This window comes from Vombatus ursinus, unplaced genomic scaffold (genome assembly GCF_900497805.2).
Source record: "Vombatus ursinus unplaced genomic scaffold, bare-nosed wombat genome assembly UNPS02009062.1, whole genome shotgun sequence".
NCBI classification, from domain to species: Eukaryota; Metazoa; Chordata; class Mammalia; order Diprotodontia; family Vombatidae; genus Vombatus; species Vombatus ursinus.
Window position 1 is genome coordinate 18,184,658 of NW_020948840.1, and position 21,296 is coordinate 18,205,953.

Here is a 21,296-nt window from a genome sequence, read left to right on the forward strand (position 1 = left end):
GATGGAAACAGGAGCCGGGCAATGGGAAGGGGGAGGAAGCCAAAGACCTGAATATACACGGAGCAAAGAGGCTTCCTCAGAAGATACAGTGAGGAGAGAAAAGTACTGAATTTAGAATCAGGAGTCCTAAATTTAAATCCTGCCTTTGAGCAAGTAATTTCACTTTTCTGGGCCTCAATTCCCTCTGTGGTTAAATGAGAGTGTAATTCATATTACTCCCCTTCACATACTCTCCATGCTAACTGTTCCCCTGTGCCTTTTACATGGGTGGTCCCAACGGTCTGCAATGGACTGCCCCTTGTACAATCCTCAAGGGCTGCTGAGGTACCACCTCCTTCCTACATGAGGCTTTTCCTGATTCTCCCCCTTCTCCTTCCCCTTAGTACCTTCGTCTCTCCAGAAATTGTCTTCTATTCCTTTATAAATACTTTGCATTTTTTTTATCTGTGAATATATTGTTTTTCTCCCCCTCCCCCCAGAAGAATGTAAACTCCTTGAGAGCAGGCACTATTTGTTTGGTTGGTTGGTCTTTGCGTCACCAGTATCTATCTCAATGCCTCTCACATATCAAGCCCTAGTCAATTTATGTCAAATCAAATAGATAAGTTCGGAAGATCATAGATAGAAAGGAACTTAGACGTGATTTAATCCAACCCCCTTATTTTTACAGATGAGGAAGCTGAGACCCAGGGACGTTAAGTGCTTTGCGCAAGATCACATAGCTTAGTTAGCAGCAGAGGGGGGTAAGGGACCAGAAAGAACCAGGTCTTCTGATTCCTGACCCAGTGTTCTTTCTACCTTGCTGCAATATCCCAAAGCTTTAGCTTTCCTCCAAGGTACTGCCTGTCCTCTGATGTTATCAGTAACCTGGACATCAGTCTGCAAGATAAACTCAGGGCTTTCCCCATCTGCTTCTGCTGCCTGTCTAATGACTAGTCTATCCAATGTGACATCAACCTTGGCACAGTGGCCTAAATAAACTTCTGAATGGAGCTCAGGTGGCCTCTTTGGCAAACCCTCCCATGGCATGTGAGCATGACCCAATCGCCCCATGTCACAGCAAGGGACCTGATCACACGCCCCCCTCCATGCTGCCGCAGCTGTTCAACTTGCCACTTTTTGAAGTTCTGCAAGAGAATTTTTGAAACTGTTTTAGGGTCTCCTGGTGCCTTACTAGAGAGGGATAAACATCTGATGCCAGCAGAGTACAATGAAAAGAGAACTGACTCTGAAGTCAAGTTCCTGAGTTCAAATCTCAACCCTTGACACACTTTTTGTGGCCCTTAGGCAAATAAATGGTTCAACCTCTTTGGGTCTCAGTTTCCTCAATTGTAAAATTCAAGGGTTGAACTAAATGGTCTCTGGGGGCTGCTCCAGCCTTAGATGTAGGGTCCTACTTCAACAGGGGTCATAGGACCCTACATCTAGAAGTAGAAGGGACCTTTGAGGTCATCTGGTTCCAATGATCAGGGGAATCCCTGGACGGCAGTACCTCCCATGGAACTGAGCATGTATTCCGGTCCCTAGCTGAGAGACCAGTGCTGTTTGGAGGTCCAAGGGAGAGAAAGCTCTTTACAAAGGAAGAGGTGTATATGTGTGTGTGTGTAGGGGGGTGTCTAAAAGAGAAGAGGTCAATGGAGGGTTACCACAGATCCTAGGAACTATAGACAATCATCTCCAAGACAACTCCGCCCAGGCACTAGGAACTAATCAGTCATTCGGTCAGTCAACAAATATTTAATAAGTTTCTACTATGTGCCAAGTCCTTTGTTAAGCACCAAAGATACAAAGAAAAGCAAAAAATAAAATAAAACAAGAAAGAAAAAACAACTCCTGCTTTCAAGGAGCTAATAGTCTAATGAAGATAATAATAATAAAAACATAATTATAATAATAGTTGGGACTTTATACATTGGCTTAAGGTTTGCAAAGTGCTTTGCAAAGCAAATCTTATCTCCTGGGCTGCAGCCTAGCCTATGCATATCCCTTAGCAATGGCCCAATACACACAAGAAGCTCCATGTTGCTCCCTGTGGCCCAACACCGATAGCTAAGTCACATCACTTCTCAACAGGCCTGATCCTTTCCAGGGAGGGAGGTTGCTATGGGTCCTCTTCCCCTGGAAGGCCTCCTGGAATTGAACTGTAATTCCTTGGCAAGCACAGGTTGTCCTACTCAAAACATGACCTCTTTACTCAACACCCAGAGATGACCTCAATTTCTCCTGGCACTAAAGGACATGCAATTCAGAACAGCAAACATTTATTAAAGCACCCACTACGTGTCAGCCCCTGTGCTGGGTGCTAGGGACACAAAGTCTGAAATATCACAGTCCCTTCTCTAATGGAGTTTATATCCTACTAGAAGTCATAGATTCTGTTGATCATTCATTTACTTAGTGTGTCAGTCAGGCCTGGATAGATAATCCTTATACCAAGAGGTTGGGGTGTGGGAATGTGAAAGGAGAAGACCTGAACCCCTGGAGGAATTCTAAGGCTGGTTCACAAGACATCAGATGCTCTCACATGGGCAGTTAGTGACCAGAGCCCCAAGGCACTGAGAAGCGGGGTCTCCTGGGCAGCTCAGATTTTTGTAGGCCTTCCTGGGGACCTTCCCAAAGGCTAAGCTCATAGTGAGACTGCAAAGATAGCATGGCCAAGAGTTTGGGAGAGAAGAATGACAACAACATAGGCAGCTCTTTTTTCCTTTCTGACAGAGCCATCAGAGGGTGAGGGAGACGGCCTATAAGTAAATTTTTCAGGATGGAGAAAGCTTCTTTTGAAAATGGTAAGGATAAGTGTTTGCTGTTTCTCAAACATGATATTCCATCTCCAGACTCGGGACATTTTCTCTGACTGTCCTCCACACTTGGAATGTTCCCCCTCCTCACCTCTATCCCCTTCAAGTCCCAGCTAAAATCTCACTTTCTATAGGAAGCCTTTTCCAATCTCTCTTAATTCTAGTGCCTTCCTTCTGTTGATTTTCTCCAATTTATCCTGTCCATAGCTTGTTTGTCCATAGTTGTTTGCACAATGTCTCCCCGCCACATTGAGCTTCTTAAAAGTAGGGACTGTGTTTTACCTTTTTTTGTATCCTCAGTGCATACTTTTAAAATGTTCATTGACTGACTGACTTAACCAAAGGAGACAGCAAGGTTGGCACAAGAGGCTGAGGCCAGAGTGCAGGGCAAATCTAAAACACTGAGGCAGCTGGATGCTCTGTTTTTATAGAGGAGTTCAGCTGCAGAAATAAACCCTCCACTAAAGAGAAGCTAGTTCTCACAGTGAATAGAGTACCCAGGCCTGGAGTCAAAAAGACTCATCTTCCTGAATTCAAATCTGGCCTCAGATACTTACTAGCTATGTGACCCTGAGCAAGTCATTCAACTCTGTTTGCCTCAGTTTCCTCATCTGTAAAATGAGCTAGAGAAGGAAATGGCAAAGCACTCCAGTATCTTTACCAAGGAAACCGCAAATGGGGTCACAAAGAGTCAGACATGACTGAAATGACTAAACAATAACAAATACAGAAGCGAAATTTTTTTTCTTCCCATTTGCATCCTATTGGAAATCGAAATCAGTTCTGAGTTTATGAAGAGTTCTTGGTTCTGATTCTGCTGAGGCTGAGGCAGGGTTCCCCCCCTTCTTGGGAGAGTGACCGAGCTTCTTCTCTAGACTCTGGCTCCCTCTCCCCCAGGGCACCGTGACCCTTCAATCAAACAAATATTTGTGAAGCAACCCCAGAGCTAAGACTAGGGGAGATGCAAAGTTTAGATAAGACAGGGTCCCTGTGCTCACAGAGTTTATGGCCTAGGAGGAGGAGGAGGAGGAGATAACAGTGATAGTAATTGTAACAGTTGCCACACGGAGGACACTTTAAGGCTGACAAGTGCTCTGCATACATTATCTCATTCAATATCTGCAACAACCCTGGAATGTGAGCACTATCATTATTCCTATTTTACAGTCAAGGAAACAGATTCAGGAGGTTTGATGATTTGCCCTGGCCACCCACCTGGATAAGCATGTGAGGTGGGATGAAGGCCTTCCAGACTCCAAGCACCGAAGGTCATTCCACACAATGTGCACATACACGCCTAACGATAATGCAAAGCAATATGTGTTGGGTGCATTCGAATGCTGCAAAACCACGCATTATGTGGGGTCCAAAGCAGGAAGGGTCTTTGCTGAAAGAAGGAATCAGAGAAGGCTTCCCAGAGGAAAGAGCATTTGAGTTGGGTGTTGAAAGCTAGGCAGGAATTCAGTAAGGAGGGAGGTAGGGATTCCAAACAGGGAGCACAGCCTAGGCAAAGGTGGGAGGCTGGAAAATTCAGGTCATTGCTAACTGTAGTTGTCAAGCTGCTGTTTCCCTCAAATAGAACCTAAATCTGCCTTTTCCATCTTCCACCCTTTTTTTTTTGGCAATTGGGGTTAAGTGACTTGCCCAGGGTCACACAGCTAGTGTCAAGTGTTTGGTCTGAGGCCAGATTTGAACCCAGGTCCTCCTGACTTCAGGGCCAGTGCTCTATCCACTGCGCCACTTAGCTGCCCCTCCACCCATTATTCCTAGCTCTTCCCTCAGAACTACAAAGAACAAGTCTAACCCTTCCTCAAATACTCAAAGCCAGCAGATTATGCCCCTCAGTCTTCTCTTTGCTACACATTTAAACATCCCCAGTATTTTCAGCCACTCCTCATATAGCGTGATCTTATTGTTTGGGGACAGAAAGAAATCCATTTTGGCTGAAGCAGTATGAGATAAGGCTAGGAAGGTAAGGTGATGAATATACCTCGAATCCCTGGCAAAAGAGTTCAAAATTTATTTAAGAGGTAAGAGGGAGTCACTGAAGATTTTTGAGCAGAGGAGTAATACAACTAGATCTATGCATAAGAAAGATTATTCTGGCCGTGATAAGAAGCATAGTTTAGAAAGGGGAGATAGAAAGACTGTTCAGTGACTGTTGCAATAGCTCATGAGGGTGGTGATAAGGGTCTGTACTCAGATGATTTGTATCGAGAAAAGCCAAAGGGGATAGAGGAGGGAGTATTTCCAGGCTTTCTGACTTCAAGACCAGGCCTTACCACTAAGTCAATCTCTTCTCTGGCTCAGTCTTCTAACCACATTCCCTAACAAAGAATTAAATTGGCATCTGGCATCTTTGTCCCTGCCAAACCCTAAAAAGTAATATTAATAAGCCCTAGGTAGGCTTCTATTCCCGGGCCAGCCGGGAATTTGCTACACCAATGTGGGGCTGGAGGTAGACGGGAGGGTGGAGAGAGCTATTTTCTCCTCCTGGTCCTCAGGTTCCACAAACCCTGGAAGAAGAACCACATTACTGCACCCCCATGCCCACCAACCAGCCACCTCCCTCCCTCTCCTGAGGGGCTGTCAGGATTCCAAAGCACAGCTCTCCTTGGTGGTGCCCAGGCACTGATGCACTTGGGTCTAGAAGAGTGATTGGGAGTGCCTGGAGAGTCATGGCATCTTAGCCATGTTTGATTGCCTTACACTCTCCCCCCACTTAGTCTGGTGCATACATACATACATATATCTTCACAAGGAAAAAATAATAATTAATTCTATTCTGATAATTTCTTGACCTCCCTCCCCCTTGAGATAAGCATGATAAGAAGCCAGCCTAGGTCTTACTAATTAATGTACCTGGAGGCAGTCACCAAGTATTTGTTTTAAGTGCCTATTCTAAGGGGCTGGTAGGGATTGATGTCCAGGCCTGGAGTCAGCAGGTCCTGAGTTAAAATCCAGCCTTAGACACTTACTAGCTGTGTGAACCTGGGCAAGTCACTTAACCCTATTTGCCTCCAAAACCAAAACAAGTATGTGTCAGGCATGACTCTAAGTTCAGGGGTTAGGAAAAGACAGCCCAGACAATCCCTACCCTCATGGAGCTTACATCACAATAGTGGAACACACACAGGAGAGTAGGGGCCGAGAAAGGGAGTTTTGCTCTAGAGCATCACGAGGGCTGGGAGTGGAGCCCCAGGACATTAGATGGTCAGGCCCCTTTCTGTGGCACTGCCAGTGTTGCTTTGATTGTTGTTCCCCCAGCAGTAACAAAAGGGGGAGGTCTGGGAAAAGGGACACATGCAGGGCAGATGGCTAGGCCTCCACAGTGGGCAGGCTCCGGTTTACTAGAAGCTGGCTGGCTAGGCTAGCCATCCCCATAGATTTTAACAGGCACATGTACCAAAGTCCACCCTTACCTTTCCTCCCTCTCTACAACCAGACCTTTTTTGCTAGACACCCTACTTCAATGCAATGCAAGGCAAATCAACACAAATTTATAAAGGACCCTCTGTCAGGTAGGAATTTGAAGATTTAAAGCCAACAACAGCCCCTGCCCTCAAGACACTTACAGTCTTGGGGGAACACAAAGTGAACACAGAGAAATAAACACAAAATATCTACTAAAAGTTTCCAGAAGGGGAGCGCCATTCCCTGGGAGGGTTGGGAAAGGCCTTGGGTAGAAGCCCATGCTTGAGAGGAGCCTTGAAGGGAACAAGACATTCCAAGAGGAAGTGGGGGGAAAGGCAGAGTCTAGGATGACTCCCAGGTTGTGAACTGCCCTCATCCCACCAGGCAATGAGTTGTGACCTTTGTACCACTTAAGAGGATCGATTAAGGTTAGAAAAGGTGAGACCAGGAGAGGGGAGTGATGGGATGTGGGCTCATGGATCCAGAGCTGCAAGAAACCTCAGAGAGGCCATCCAGGTCAGCCTCTGGCTTTATAGGCCATGTCAGTCCCCACCCTTATCCCTACCTTCAAGAAATGCCACCAATCAGGTCCAGCCTAATATTAATTACTCATCTTTATATAGCACTTAAAGACTTTTTAAAAAGCCCTTTCCTCAAAACACCCCTGCAAGGTAGGTACTATTATCCTCAATTTATAAGGGATGAGGAAAACTCAGGTTAATTGACACTTGTGGTTAGTAAGTATTGGAGGCAGCATTTGAACCCACATCTCCTGAATCCAGGCCCTGAGTTTCCTTTACTGCAGGAGGAATAGGGAGGAGCCCTTCTAGCACCCTCAGTCAAAGCAACATTCCACCAGGCTAACCATCCAATTGAAATGCTGGGGGGGGGGGGATATTTAGCCTTCCAATTATACTTTAATTCAATAATCATTTATTTAGTGCCTACTGTGTACTATAGACATGGAAAAGAAATAAAAAGAAAAGGAAAGTCCTGGCTATACTAGACCTTACTAATAAGAGTAAAAATTAAAAAATCATATTATATTTATATAGCACTCTAAGACAGAGTAGTGTCATGGAGAGAACACTGGACTTGGAGTCAGAACATACCTGGGATCAAATTCTACTTAAACAAGGTCTCACAGATAGTGAGACCCAGAGGCAAGATTTGAACCCAGGTTCTATGAATCTGGAACCAGTGCTCAAACAATTGGGAAAAGGCTGCTTCTTTTCTTTTCATATTTTCATTGAGGATGGATACCCTTCATGCACTCATGGACATTTCCCAAAAGGATTTTACTGAGATTAAAAAATAAACATATGTGTTAGTAGTTGCTAGTGTCACTTTTTGGGGTAATGGTATGGCCTGTGATTTTTTTTTCCCCTGCTCCTTTGATATCTTTCCTTCTCCTGGATATCTCAAGAACAGACCCTTCACAGAGTCACAGAATTTTAAAACTGAAAGAGGCCATCTAGTCCTATCCATACCTGAAAAACAACTCTACGACATACATCTGACCAGTAATTTAGCCTTGACGTAAGGAGCAGTAGTTCCCCACTAATTAGAGCTATCTATGAATGAAATGAGGTGCCTCAGAAAGTTGTGAGTTCCTCCTCAGTTGAGGTCCTCAGGCACATGGAATTGACCCAGGATTGAGGGATTTTACATCTAAGGCAGTTCCCCTTCCTCCTAAGAAGCCTGGCTCTGGGTTCAAGTGTTTTGGGGTTTAGTCTAGGGGAAATCTGCCGCCCCCACAAAGGGAGCCCAACTTTTCTTATATTCTCTAGCTAATTATGCCTCAATAGGAAAGCTATTGGTTTTCTCCACCACAAAAGTAATGCACCAAGAGACTCATCCAAATAGTTGATGGACACTTAAATCATGATACAGTAACCCATTACTCCTATTATTCTCTCCCAAGAGGCTGAGACTTAAAAAAATCAAAACATGAATCATTTCATGGGATTGTAGAGCACGCATTTCTCCTTTGCCTTGGCTCTGAACCGTCTGAACAATTTACTCAAAGTCTCTATCTTCTGGCAAGGTAGAAGATGACTTGGCCTCATCTTCTGGTGGTGTTCATCTTTTCCTTTGGGAAGGTGTTTCAGTGGTCACCTCCTGCTTGGCAACTGGCACCCAGATCCGGGAGCTCCCTACCTCTCAAACTCATAAGGTTGCCAGGCTAGAAGCACCCACCTCAGGATATCTGTTAGGCACTTGTGTTCAGGGAATGGAACACAAAGGGGGGAAAAGGCAGCTAAGAACTGGAGATAGTCTGAGAAACCCCTTTTTTTGAGGTGGGGTAACTAACCTAACTCTGATCTGGACATACTCCCTCTTCCTGACCTTCAAGGGATTTTGAAGTATCAATGTTGTTCAGTCATTCAGCCATGTGTGACTCTATATGACCTCTGGACCATACTGTCCATGGGATTTTTTTGGTAAAGATACCACAGTGATTTGCCATTTCCTTCTCCAGTGGATTAAGGCAAACAGGGGTTAAGTGACTTATTCAGAGTCATACAGCTAATAAGTGTCTGAGGCCTGATTTGAACTCAGATCTTCCTGACTCCAGGTCCAATGTTCTATCCTCTGAGCTACCTAGCTGCTTCCTAGAAATGTTAAATGAGTGGTAAAGGCTCATTTTCCTCAACAAGGAAGAATAGAAATACTTAGTGTGATGCTTTAAAAGTTGGAGAAACATAGTTTCTGGATAATTAATCATTTTACTCATCATGCTAGCATATAATTAATAAAAGGGGTCAGCGACATTTTCAAATGCCAAAGACCCCTCATGGAACCCACAGAATGCTTATATGCCCTTGGAAGAGTGGGTACTTCTGAGGGTGGAAATCAACTCTGATTGGTTAACAATTTATGAGAAAATGAATATTATAATGAGAGGTGGACATATTCTAATGAGGGCCTGGGGCATGGGACTCTGATCACTCAGTTTTGATCAGAGACTTAACTATATTCATATCACCCCTCTTACAAAAGGGAGAATTCGCATTTTCTCAGATGTGTCCGAATAAAACACAATGGGTCAGAATCCATCAGTTTACCTAAACTAAAATTTCTTTACCTTTTGAACAGATCTGAGTTCTCCCTTTCAGTATCAGCCCTACACTTCAAAGCCTGCTTGAATAACCTACTGGGGCTGATTTCTAAATGAGGATATAGAAAAGGAGAAAAACCTTAGTCCGATTTCAATAATTACTGATGAATACAAGAGAGAAATAATTTCTCTCATTAGTTTTTGCTTATCTTTACTGTGCTTGTCTTAAAGATGCATTGATGATGATGGGGGCTTTTTAAAAACCTTTCCTTTAGCAAGGTACACTGTAGCTTGTAGTAAGATTACAGTGTAATCTCCTTTTCATTATAAGTAATGTAAATATCTTTCACAGAAATAGCTGTGGTGTAGTGTTCATCCCATTGAAGTTAGAAAGATGCGGGTTCAAATCCTTCTGCTAAACCTCTGTGAACCTCAGGTAACTTTCTAGGATTCATCTGTTAAATCCTAGGTTTGGTCAGTAACCTATGTTGCTAGCTCAGGCTTCCATACCAAGGTCTATATTAATGAAATCAGGAATGTGCAGCACATTTATGTATTCTGTTTCCCCCTGTCCAACTCCACTGTCACTGCCCTGCTTTGGTGCTTCTTTCTCTCTTACCGGGCTTCTTGAATCAGCCTCCTTACTGGCCTCAATGTTTCTTCAACCTTCAATCCATTTTACACATGGATACTGGCTTAATCTTTCTAATACACAGCTCTCATCACATCACTTCCCTGCTCACAAAGTTCCAGTGGCTCCTCATCGCCTATGGGCCTCAATAGCCTGGCTCCCACTTACCTGCCCGACTTTATCTCCTACTTCTTCCTTGTCTTTTGCAGCCAAAGTGAACCATTCATCATCCAGCTTATGCTTTTCTACCTCTAGTTCCTTGCTTGTGCTGTTCCCTCCTCCTAGAATGACCTTTCCCCTTCTACTTTTCCAGTTTCTGCCCATTGAACTCCTCTCTACCCTTCAAAGCTCACCTCAGATGCCCTCTCCTCCATGAAGCCTTCCCAAATCACCCTATTCAGAAGAATCTCCTTTCCATACCAAAGATTAAATCACTTTGCTTGCACTATTGCAGCATTTATAATGTTCTATATTGCATCATCATTATTAGTGTTAGTGTCTTATCTCTTTTGCATGACCTTAAGCTCCTTAGGAACCAGGCCTGTGTTTATGTGCTTTTGCATCCCCCTCAGTACCTAGGATAAGGCCTTCCTCCTAGCAATCTCCTTTTTTTATTTTGTTTTGGTTTTTTGTTTTGTTTTTTATTTTTTATTTATTTTTTTTTTTAGCAATCTTTTAATAAACATTTGTGTGCTTATTTGTGTGTATAGCTATTTGATTGAACTGCTCTGGTCTATCTCCACAGTAGGGGGTATTGACGTGGCCAGGACTGCCCTTTCTGAGAGAGCACTACACTTATACCCAATGATATTTTCAAAGTGAATGCCACAGAAACTAGGTGGTACAGTGGATAGAGACTACTGGCCTTGGAGCTCCTGAATTCAAATCTAGCCTTACTTATTATCTGTGTGACCCTGGGCAAATCACTTAACCCCATTGCCTCAAAAAAAAGGGGGCGGGGAACAGACAACTAACAGTGGGGGAAAAAAGCAGTGAGGAGCCTCAGAGAGTAGGCAGAGTAGCAGTGGGTATAACCTGAGAAGGCCCTTCACATCCCAAATGTCTTTCCTTTACAGGACCAAGTCTTCTAACTTCACAGTTTCATTTCTTTGCTTTTTGAAACACACACACACACACACACACACACACGCATCCCTAAGCTTAGGCTTAGCCTCTTTTCATACTTTTGCTAATGGCAAAAGTACTACCTACAAGGTAGTACCCCAACCCAGACTGTCCCCCACACCCATGTGCTTTCCCTCACCTCCACCTCTTACAACGCCTGGTTCCCCCCAAGGCTCAGCTCACAGATTACTTCCTCTAAAAAGCCTTTCCTGATCCCATCCTCCCTAGCTGTTAGCGCATCCTCCTTCGAAATGATTTCTATGTATCTTGTATTTACTTATCTGTTTAGATGTTGTTCTGGGCCCCCCAGCAGAATGGAAGCTCTTTGAGGGTAAAGACTAGTCTGGTTTTTGTCTTCCTATCCTTCAGGGGCTAGTATAATGTCCAACACATAGCAGATACTTAATAAATGTTTTCTGAACTGAATTGTTGAATTCTTGCTGTCCAGTTACCAGTCCAATTCCACCGAAGACAGACAACTTTACCATGGAGAAAGGACGTGTTAAAAAAAAAAAAAAAAACTCTAGAGGCAATACCAAAGGCAAGAAGAGGGATGAGAAAGGAAAAAAAAAAACCCAACATCAAGCTCTTTGATCTTAATTAATTTTATTCTACAAAATGCTACTCAGTTTAAATTGAAAAAGCAAAAAACAAAACAAAAAACCCAAAACAAAAAACTTTTCAATATGTTCTTTCTTCCATAGCAGCAAGCTTTTTCTAACAAGCTTTCTCTTTTCTTATTTTTTTTTTGTTTAGTGCAAATACTGTAGGTTTGTATTACAGTAAAATAACAAAACAAAAAACATCCAGCGCCAGAGATGCTTCAGGGGCTGAGCAAGCTCATGATCTTCACAACTGCACAAAAAGGCAGGAGCGCAGGCCCTAGGCCCTGCCTTGGCCTTATCCCAGGCAAAAAATCACTATCACTTTAAGAAGGAAACAAAAGAAAAAAAGTAAAACCTCAAACTGATGCTCAAGAAATCGTTTGATTTCCCACAGATCTGTATGAATCTTCTTTGACTTGTTTTGCCTTTCAAGGTCTTTAAAGCAGGCTTCAATGTCTGTCAATGACATCTCTAATACACAACGATTTATTATTTTGAACATGTATCAAAATATATACAATTCCTTTCTCCTCCCCTTGCCACATAAGATACCCTGATACCTATTCTCTATACACAGATGAGTATTTTCTTTTTTACTATTAATTAACCACACACTAGAATAAATGGAATTGACTTTTAATCACACAGGGAGAGAAAACAATTTCTAGGGAACAGGGCTCTGATCATATTTTCATACCATGCTAGACTTCCTCCTGACCTCTGCCCCAAAAGGAATGAACATCCATTTTTAGACACAAAACCTCTTTGTACATTTTATACAAACACAAGTCACAAACCATTTTAGAAGGAAAAAAAAGCATCATCAGCCTAAAAAAATCTTACCAAAAAAAAAAAAAAAACCAACAACAACAACAACCCAGAACTGAGTATTTTAATGCTTTCTTTTTATAGTCAGGTTTAGAATAACACAAAGAAAATGTAAACATTTTAATAAATAATGAAATAAATGTAGATTGCGTTCTCCCTCCGTCCCCCAATGTTTGACCCACCCCTTTAGGATCCTACTGTTGCTAGCATGCTAGGGGATTCAGGAAATAAAAACACAAAATGACTCCTTTTTTAATTTTTAGGAGGAAAAAAGGAGCATGGGAAGTTATCGTTAGTGGTAGTTAGATTGGGTTTTATTTGTAGGAGCAGTCACACACATACACACATTTGCCTGCCAATAAGGAGATCTTGGCTTTTAAAAAGAGGGCTAAACAAACAAATGATGAAGGCTTCAGACAGGTTTGGTTAAGGATTGATCGAAAATGAAGTTGTATCGGCCGCAAACTGTCTTACCCTGAACTTATTGTGCATCCTAGACTATCCCAAGCTAGTCTTGGACTGTACCCCCAAAGTAAAGGTGCTGGAGAAGAAGCAACAGTATTATCGTATTAGATTTAGAGCTTGAAAGGATCTCAGAGAATAGTTAGTCTATTGTTTTACAGATGAGGAAACTGAGACCCACGGAGGCTGTGACTTGCTCAAAGTTCACAAAGGTAATAATCGTGACTGACTCCAAAGCCATTATTCATTCTGGGAGATGAAACAAAGTTGAGGGATGAAAAATGTCAACTTCAAGAGAAGAGGAAGAAAGCAGAGAGGGAGGGAGAGAGAAGTGAAAGGAAGAGGAGAAAGAGGAGGTGGACCAGAGGATCAGAGGTTGGAGCTACGAAGGATCAGAAGTCATCTAGTCCAGTCCCCTCATTAAGAGGATGAGGAAGAAGGATGGGAGGGAGAAAAGGGAAGAGAGGAAAAAGACAAAGACAGCAGCTACTGTAATGATAACCCTTTCATTTTTAACAAGCTGTTTGACTATTACTGCTGAACCCTACCTAGCAGGCACTATGCTATCCCCTCAACTCTAGTCTCAGGAAGAGTTAGAGGTAGAAAGGAGGAAACAAATAGTCCTCAGGGTGTCTAGTTAGGGAAAGAAAACTGCCCAGGGGTAAAATGGGGGTGGGGGGAGTGTAGCAGCACTGACTGCTCCTCAAGAAAAGGAGAAGAAACCTTTTATCTCTCCAGAGCGTGAGCTGTGGGAAGGACTGCAGCCCAATGAAGGGCAAAGCCTCCATTGAGGCAGAAAAGAGAAACACCACCAGCAGCTTCTGCTTAGCTTTGTTTGTCAAGAGTCTTCAGAGAATGACTCAAGACATTGGACCAGAATGGATGTACACAGCCCTCCAGGCAGGCAGAAGAAAGTGTTTATTTTTTTTCCCCCAAAAAACAAAAGCCAATCTTCTTTTCTTGGAACTGGCCCTGGCAATTTCCTACGCTTCACCTAGATCCTCCCTCCCTTCCCTGTCAGTTGGCCCTCCTCAGTCCATCCAGAGAATAGCTTGTTCTCAGAGAGGTCAGCCAGGCAGCAGAAAAGACTGGGCGTTCCATACTCCGGCTCAGAACCTGCCCCAGCCTTCTCAGAAAGCTCTGCCCAGCCCAGTCTGACTCCAGGCTGAAGGGCTGCCTCACTGACCCCGATATCCTGGGAAACAGAGCAGTCCCCAACCCAACCAACTCAACTCCAACACTCTTTTCTAGGAGTCAGCTGACCTAACACTAACTCCTGCTTGGAGAAATATGTGTGTATTCGTGTGTAGATGCATCAGTCTCTCTGACGGTTCCCCTGGAAGGAAGTGGTCAGAAAATTGAAGATATTAATCATCAGGTGCAAATTTCATCTTCCCTGAATAAAACCATTATCTTTGAGAGCGCTCCCACAGAAGAGCAGGTCCTGAGTGGAGAAGGCCTCAAGCTATAAGACCTTCTGAAGGTGTTATATGGGTCACCTAGCTTTGGCCCACAAATGGTCCCAAAGTCCCAACATGGCTTTCTATTCAACTCAACAAACACCCCTGAAGGCAAGGACATCATTTTTATCTTTGTACCCACATTACCTAATAGTGACTGGGACACAATAAGTACTTATTGTTTGTTGCCTGATTGATCTAAATGTGAAGAATGTAAGCTCAAGGTTAGGGACCATTTTTGCTTCTGGTTTTGTATCCCCAGAGCCTAGTGGAGTTCCTGGCACATAGTAGGTACTTAACAGATGCTTGTTGAATGAATGAATGAAACCCCGTGATTCATGCCTATTCATTGTCCAGGATAGCCTCAGTGGAAGAGACTTTGACCTACCTTCAGGTCAGTCCTGGGCAGAAAGGGAAATAGAAGATATTTTTTAAGACCAGAAAAAAGCAGCTTCATTTAATATATATGTATATGCATATAAAAGCAAAGGGCTCCAGCTTGGATACCAATGCAACTAGAGATGATTAACCCTTTAAGAATAAAGCATGCCTCACTCACTTTCCACCACTTCATGCTGGGTCTTGGCTGACTCAGGAGTTCTTTGCTTAACTAGAAGTCAGAAACCCAAAACATTCAAGTTCACTTAGGATCACGTCCCCAGAGCCGCCTGGACAACCAGGAAGGAGTTTCCAACAGGGCCAGGGAATGTGGAAATGAAATTGGTTTTAAAGCATTTTGCACTGGAGTGTTTTATTTTGTTTTAAGAAAAATGTGCATTTTAATGAGATCCCATCCTCCCCCTATCCTAGGTTTTCCCAGCATCTTAGGTAGCAACCACACACACACACACACACACACACACACACACACACACACCACCCCACAGGGGACCATTAGAAAGGAGCTATGTCAAATTCCTAAGTGACCAATGGATGTTGGGTGCTCAATCTATATTAGATATGCAAAGTGATCTGGGTGAGCCAATGAAGGGGCTTAATGTCTCGTTGCTCACTCCAGGGTCCAATTTAGAAAACCTGCCCCTACTGGGTTTGATTTAAATAAATGTTTTAAAAACCACCACCCAATCTTTGGAGCCTAATTGCGAGCAAGTGTGTCTCCTTCAAAGGAATGTCTCAGTGGGAGTGGTTTTAAACCAAAGGAAAACCTGCCCACCAAAGTGACTGGATCAATTAGTTACTGGTCAGGAGGATTGATAGGAACCAAGTTAATGGACCCAAAAGAGAACCCCCTACCTAACCCCAGGACCAGAGGCTTTAGTTAGAGGGGTAAAAGGAAAGGGGCTGGGCCAGGCAGAAGCTGTATATTCAGTGGAGGCCAGATGACTCTTTCCACATGTAAAATGAGGCTCTCTGCTCCCCAACGGCAGCAGGATGAGAAGGTTTATCTCAGCCATTAGCAGTCAGGGGGATCAAACAGATCTGGCCCCACCCTGAATAAGCAAAATCAGCCCAGTGTCCCCATCCAAGTGTTTGCCACTGGATTGCCTGGACCATAAGAGAAGGGGAAGGAGGGAGATTAAAGCAGAAAAAACTGTCAATCCACCAGGTAGCAAAGTGCCAGAGGAGACAGGAGCTGTCCTCATCGGTGTAATAACAGAGACAAGTAAGGGCATAGGGGTTGAGATGGTCTGTTTGAGCTTGGGTGCCAGAGAGAGCTGCAAAAAACCATCCCAGCAACTACCTCCTTCCTCCACCCCATCTCTCTCCCCATTCCCTTTTTATCCCAGGCCAATGCTTTATCGTGGTGTCTCCCCTCAGTGCTGGGGAGGGGCCGCCTCAGTAGGGATGGGGAGAGTTGGCCCACGCTCATTAAAACTCCGTGGGTGGCGTCACTCTGAGCGTCTGTAGGGGGAGAGGGTGGAGCCTGGAGAGGGCTGCCTTGATTCCCAGGGGAGGGAGGCCTCCAGAGGCAGGCAGGCGGGAGAGAGAAGGGTCCCTGGCCCAAGTAGAGAGGCAGTAATTATGGGAGACGCCCTGTTCGAGGCAGCAGCGAAGAGAGGGAAGCCAGTGCTGGCACCCTCCTGGCTTTGTTGGCGCTATTCCTGGGTTGGTAATTAAGCATTTTGCAAAGCCAGCTCTGACTGCACGCACATACGCAGGCACGCACCCACGGGGAGCTGTGCCTCTCATCTCCTGCCTCCACGAACACCTTCTTCTTTGAGCAGCCACAGCAGCTGCCTCTCCCAGCTCTGCACAGAGGGTGGAAAAGGCCAGGGGGCTGGCTCTATCACAAACTCCAGGAGGTAGGGATGGGGCATGTCTCTGGGGGAGCCTTTGGTGGCCTGTTTCCTGGTTTTAGGCCCAGTATCCCAAGCCACACACTTCAGACTCAAGGAAAATCATTTACTCACAGCCCTACCTCCAGAAACAAATAAAGATTCTTAAGGGAGTCTTAAGTGCTCAGACCACCCTCGTGAAATGTCCCGGAAGGGTGAGAAACAAAAAAGGGAGAGAAATCGATATAAGGGGAATAAAGCTGAACAGGAATGGTTTGAGTGGGAGGGAAGGCATCAAATGTGCCCCCACGGGGGAAAGGAAGCCAAGGAAAGAAACCATCACTCCAAAATACAATATCAGAAGAAAGGGAAAGCAATGGTCCAGACCAGCTTCAGGGAGATACATGAGTCCACAAAACAGAGTTCTCCCAAGTTTTGAAGGTAACAGGAGCTGCCTGTGGGATTAAGGAGGGAGTCCCCACTTCATCCACTGGTCTGCCCTGAGGTCCTTCGCACTCCTCACCGCCAGAGTCCACTTCATTCTCCCCAGAGCCAAGCTCTCCTGTAGTGTCCCTCTCTCTGCTGTCGCTCACTGCCAGTGTGCTGGTCCCTGGGAAGGAGACAGTGGAGAAGGTGGAGGGTGGCTTCCCTTCATTCCCCTCCAGAGCTGGGAAGGACAGCGCCCAGCTGGGTTACAAAGCCAGGAGAGTGGGAGAGTTCAAGGAGTCTGAAGACTGGTCCCCGCTGCTGCTACTTCTCCGGTGGGCCTTGGAGCATGACTCAGAAGGGGACACGGGGGACTCCTGCTCCAGCACGTTTGGGTAGGTAAAGACCAGGTTGGAGGTGCCTGGGGTGATGGCTGGAGTGGAGGTCACCACAATAGGGGTGTTGAGGGGCTCCTCCCCATAAAAGCCCCCGGCAATGTTGATGGGCTTAATGACGGACCTCTGGGCCTTGTCCAGGGCTGAAGAGGAGGATGGGATCTCTTCTTCCAAGGGCTCTTGCTTCACCACGACAGTACCTACCCCGCCGCCGGGGCGCACAGACTGCAGGCTGTGGGATGGCGGGCTCCGACGTTCTTCGGGGCTGATCTTGCACACGGGCCCATGTGCCACCAGCATAAACTCGAGCTTCTCCTTTTCCTTCTGCAGCTCAGCTATCTCCTTCTGCAGCCCCGACTTCTCCTCCTCCAACTCTTCTGTTTCCTGTTGGGAGAAGAAGAGAAATTAAGTGAAGTCAAAGGAAGGACCCTCAGCTTTCTGTCTATGTTCTCGTTGTTAACACACCGCAGGACCAAAAGATCATAGATAAAGAGCTGGAAGAACCTCAGGGCCACCTGGTCCAGCCCCCTCGTTTTATAGATGAGGAGACCGAGGCCCGAGGCCACACAAGGAGTGAGAATCAAGAGTCAGGACTGAAATCCGGGCCCTTGATGCCAGAGGACCAGGGTACGGCGTCTCAGGTCGAGACTCAGGGGTAACCACTAACAATTTCTGTGGACCCAGACACAAAATCAAAGACACACGGCATCTTAAGAGTTGGAAGGAACTCTGTAAAGACATCTCATTTAACATGGACCCGAAGAAGACTGCCCAGATGAATCAGGAGAGACCTGCTGCTGGTTCCACCCACCTTCTCCATCTTTGTCTCATAACATGCTCCCTACGCCCTAAGCCAAAGTCAACTGCTCTCTACCCACCCCAACACACTGTTCTCGATGCCTAGAATGCCACACCCACTCCTCTTTCCCTGTTGCATTCTTACCCATCTGTTAAACAACAGCTCAAATACTCCACGAAGCCTGCCCTGATATCCCTATTGGTAATGACTTTCCCCCAAGACCTCACATTGTACTTTATTTGCAACCTTCAAATGAGCTTGTCATGTTTGTATTCCAATTTTTTGCATATGTACCTTACTAGGCTAATACCCTACTAGACTGTAAGTTCCCGTCATGCAGAAGTCATGCAAAAGGATTGCACCAGATAATCTTGAGGTTCTTCTAAGTTCTAGATCTGTTATCCTTTATTTTATGATCCTATGTTATATCTAAGCTTTGTTTTTCCCTCAGAGCCTGGCCCACAATAGGCGCTTAATTAGTCTTTTGGTTGAATGAATGAATGAACACATGAATGAATAATAGCACCCCACCTTACCATCTTGGACCCAAAGTTAAGGATTCTAAAACACTTGGAAGATAAGATACTTCTTTTCTCCAAAGTCCAATCTAGGTTAGCACACGAAATGGGAGAAAAGGGTATTTGGAAAGGAAAGGAAAATGTTGTCTCCTAGAATAATCATGGGACGTCCGCTGCCAGTATATGGGGATGCTTTATTGAGTGAGGTCATAGGATCATAGTTTTAGAGGTGGAAGGGACCTCATCGGACAACCAGTCAAATCTTCTCATTTTACAGATGAGGAAACTGAGGCCTAGGGAGGATGATTGAATTTTTCAAGGTACTAGCAATAGTATACATCACAGAGGGATCTCCAGTTCAATGTCCTATGTGCATCACAAGCTCATCATATTTAAAACAAGAGCTGAAAAACCAGTACCTCCTGGGAATCTACGTAGCCTTTTCTTCCTACGCTCCATCCTTCCTCCCAACTTCTATCCTCAAACCCAAATTCACTTTCTCTTTCAGGCAGCTGATGGAGCAGTGGTTAGAGTGCTGTGCCTGGAGTCAGGAATACCTGAATTCAAATCCAGCCTCAGACACTTACTAGCCGAGTGACCCTGGGGCAGTCACTTAACCTCTGTTTGCCTCAGTTTCCTCAATTGTAAAATGGAAATAATAATAGCACCTACCTCTCAGGGTTGTTGTGAGGATCAAATGAGATAATATTTACTAAAAAACATTTAGCACAGTACCTAGCATATATAAATGTTTATTCTCTCCCCCTTCCCTTCCTTTCCTCCCCAATTCCATCAGAAAGGGCCTCGAGATTTCATTTCGGGAGTCAACATTTATTCTTCACCTTTCAAGGTTGATCATATAGCCAGATAAGATATACCAAGAAATCTCTAGGGGAATGAATACCAGCCTGCTCCCCTCTCTACACGCTGCCCTCTACCTCCACCCAATGCAAACTCCTATTTAAGGAAGGGTCATAGACAAGAGTCATACAAAGCAGGATGTGAAGGACAGTTACAGGAGAAAAGAAAAGTTTCCATCTGCCTCAAGAGTTTGACAAGCGTCATGGGCTTATGAGAGGTTTCCTGTGGAGGATGTGGCCGAGGGACCTGTGAGGGGAAGGGAGGGGCAAGGTGCATGGCCTCAAAGAGGAACACGGGGACTTTGCAAGGGTTTACTCTAGGCTTTGGAGGGTCAGGATTCTCTGAGGACCAGGACAATGTCAATTTTCTGAGGTCAGGGACTCTTTTGTTTTGGTCTGTGCAGCCTCGGACCCCAGCAGGTGCTTAATTAATATTCAGATTGAAGCAACGGGGCTCTAGAGTCAAATCCCACTTTTGCTAATTACTGCCTTTGTGACCTTTGGGCAAGTGACTTATCCTCTCCAGGCCAAGGTCTTCTTATGTATAAAATGATGAGGAAATTGGACTAGATGGCCCTAAGGTCCCTTCCAGCTCTAAATCTGTGATTTTATGAATTAACTGAATTGGGATTTGTGGGGAAAGACATAACTAGAAAGTGGAAAGTTTTCAGATACCAATAAAACAATGTCCAGATACCAAGACAAAGACTAATCACCTCTGCCTCCCATGTGACCTTGGGCCAATCATGTACCTACCCTGGACCTCAGTTTCCTCATTTATCAAACTAGGGTTTGCTTCTGAATCTTCAAGCTCTGGAGCTCTGATGCAACGATCCTAAATGACATGGTTCTAGCCTTATGTCATCCCTTTCTACACCCCCTCCCCTCCTTCTCTACCCATTCCTGTGAATCTATTATCATGAATTTGCCTACTCACTTAGGGTTTGAAGAAAAAAGCACCCTCATGCAGTCTCTGACAATAGCCCTGCCACCTAATCCTGAAAACTCAACACTGCAGAATTCACTTAGGAAAGAGTCATCATTGAAGGGCCCCATGGACTCCAGGAAAAGGCAGGACAGATAGAACCCTAGATTTGAATTCAGGACATCGGTTCACAATCTGACCCTCCCACTTCCTACCTCTGTAATTCTGAGCAAGTTCCTTCAACTTTCTGTATCTACGCCTTCTCATCTAGGAAATGAGGAGGTTGGAGAACTGCCTAGTGCAAAACACTATTCCTGTGTAAGGGTATCTCTCATGCCAAAAGAGATGTACCCAGGATGTACTCTCCTTCCCATAGACATCTTTGAATGAGGCTAGAAGGATCTGGACCCAATCCAGATCTTCTATTCTCTCTTCTTAGGGGGTTGAGCTATAGACTCTTTAACTGGGATGATGTTGAGACTGGTCAGATCAAGGGTCAGGGAGGAAAAGGTCATGGACACCCAAAAGCTTGGGTGATTAAGGAGCTGGAGAGAGTGACTCACAAGGTCAGAATGGAGGTGCCAAGACCACAGAGAAAGGCACTCACGTGATATGGTGTGGGGTGAGGTTAGGTTGTTCATGCCAAGAAAGGACGTGAAGAATTTAAGGTGCACAGTCATAGAATATGACTCATCTTTGCCAAAAATGGAATCCAAACTCTGGAGTTTGGGGAAAACATCTTTTTACTGATC

General features: G+C 44.8%; 1 protein-coding gene across 4 annotated transcripts in view; it reads right to left on the bottom strand.

Annotated features, from left to right (window-relative positions):
• Positions 1-12,104: 12,104 nt before the first annotated feature.
• Positions 12,105-21,296, bottom strand: part of FOSL2 (FOS like 2, AP-1 transcription factor subunit) — a 35,106-nt gene continuing 25,914 nt past the window's right edge. For 3 of the 4 annotated variants that reach the window (XM_027850519.1, XM_027850520.1, XM_027850521.1), the window contains exon 4: positions 17,141-17,826. In XM_027850519.1, coding sequence (XP_027706320.1) covers positions 17,314-17,826 — 513 coding nt within the window. In that variant the 3' untranslated portion in view covers positions 17,141-17,313. Of the gene's footprint in view, positions 17,827-21,296 lie in introns of all 4 variants that reach the window. The other variant, XM_027850522.1, reaches the window with a different exon arrangement.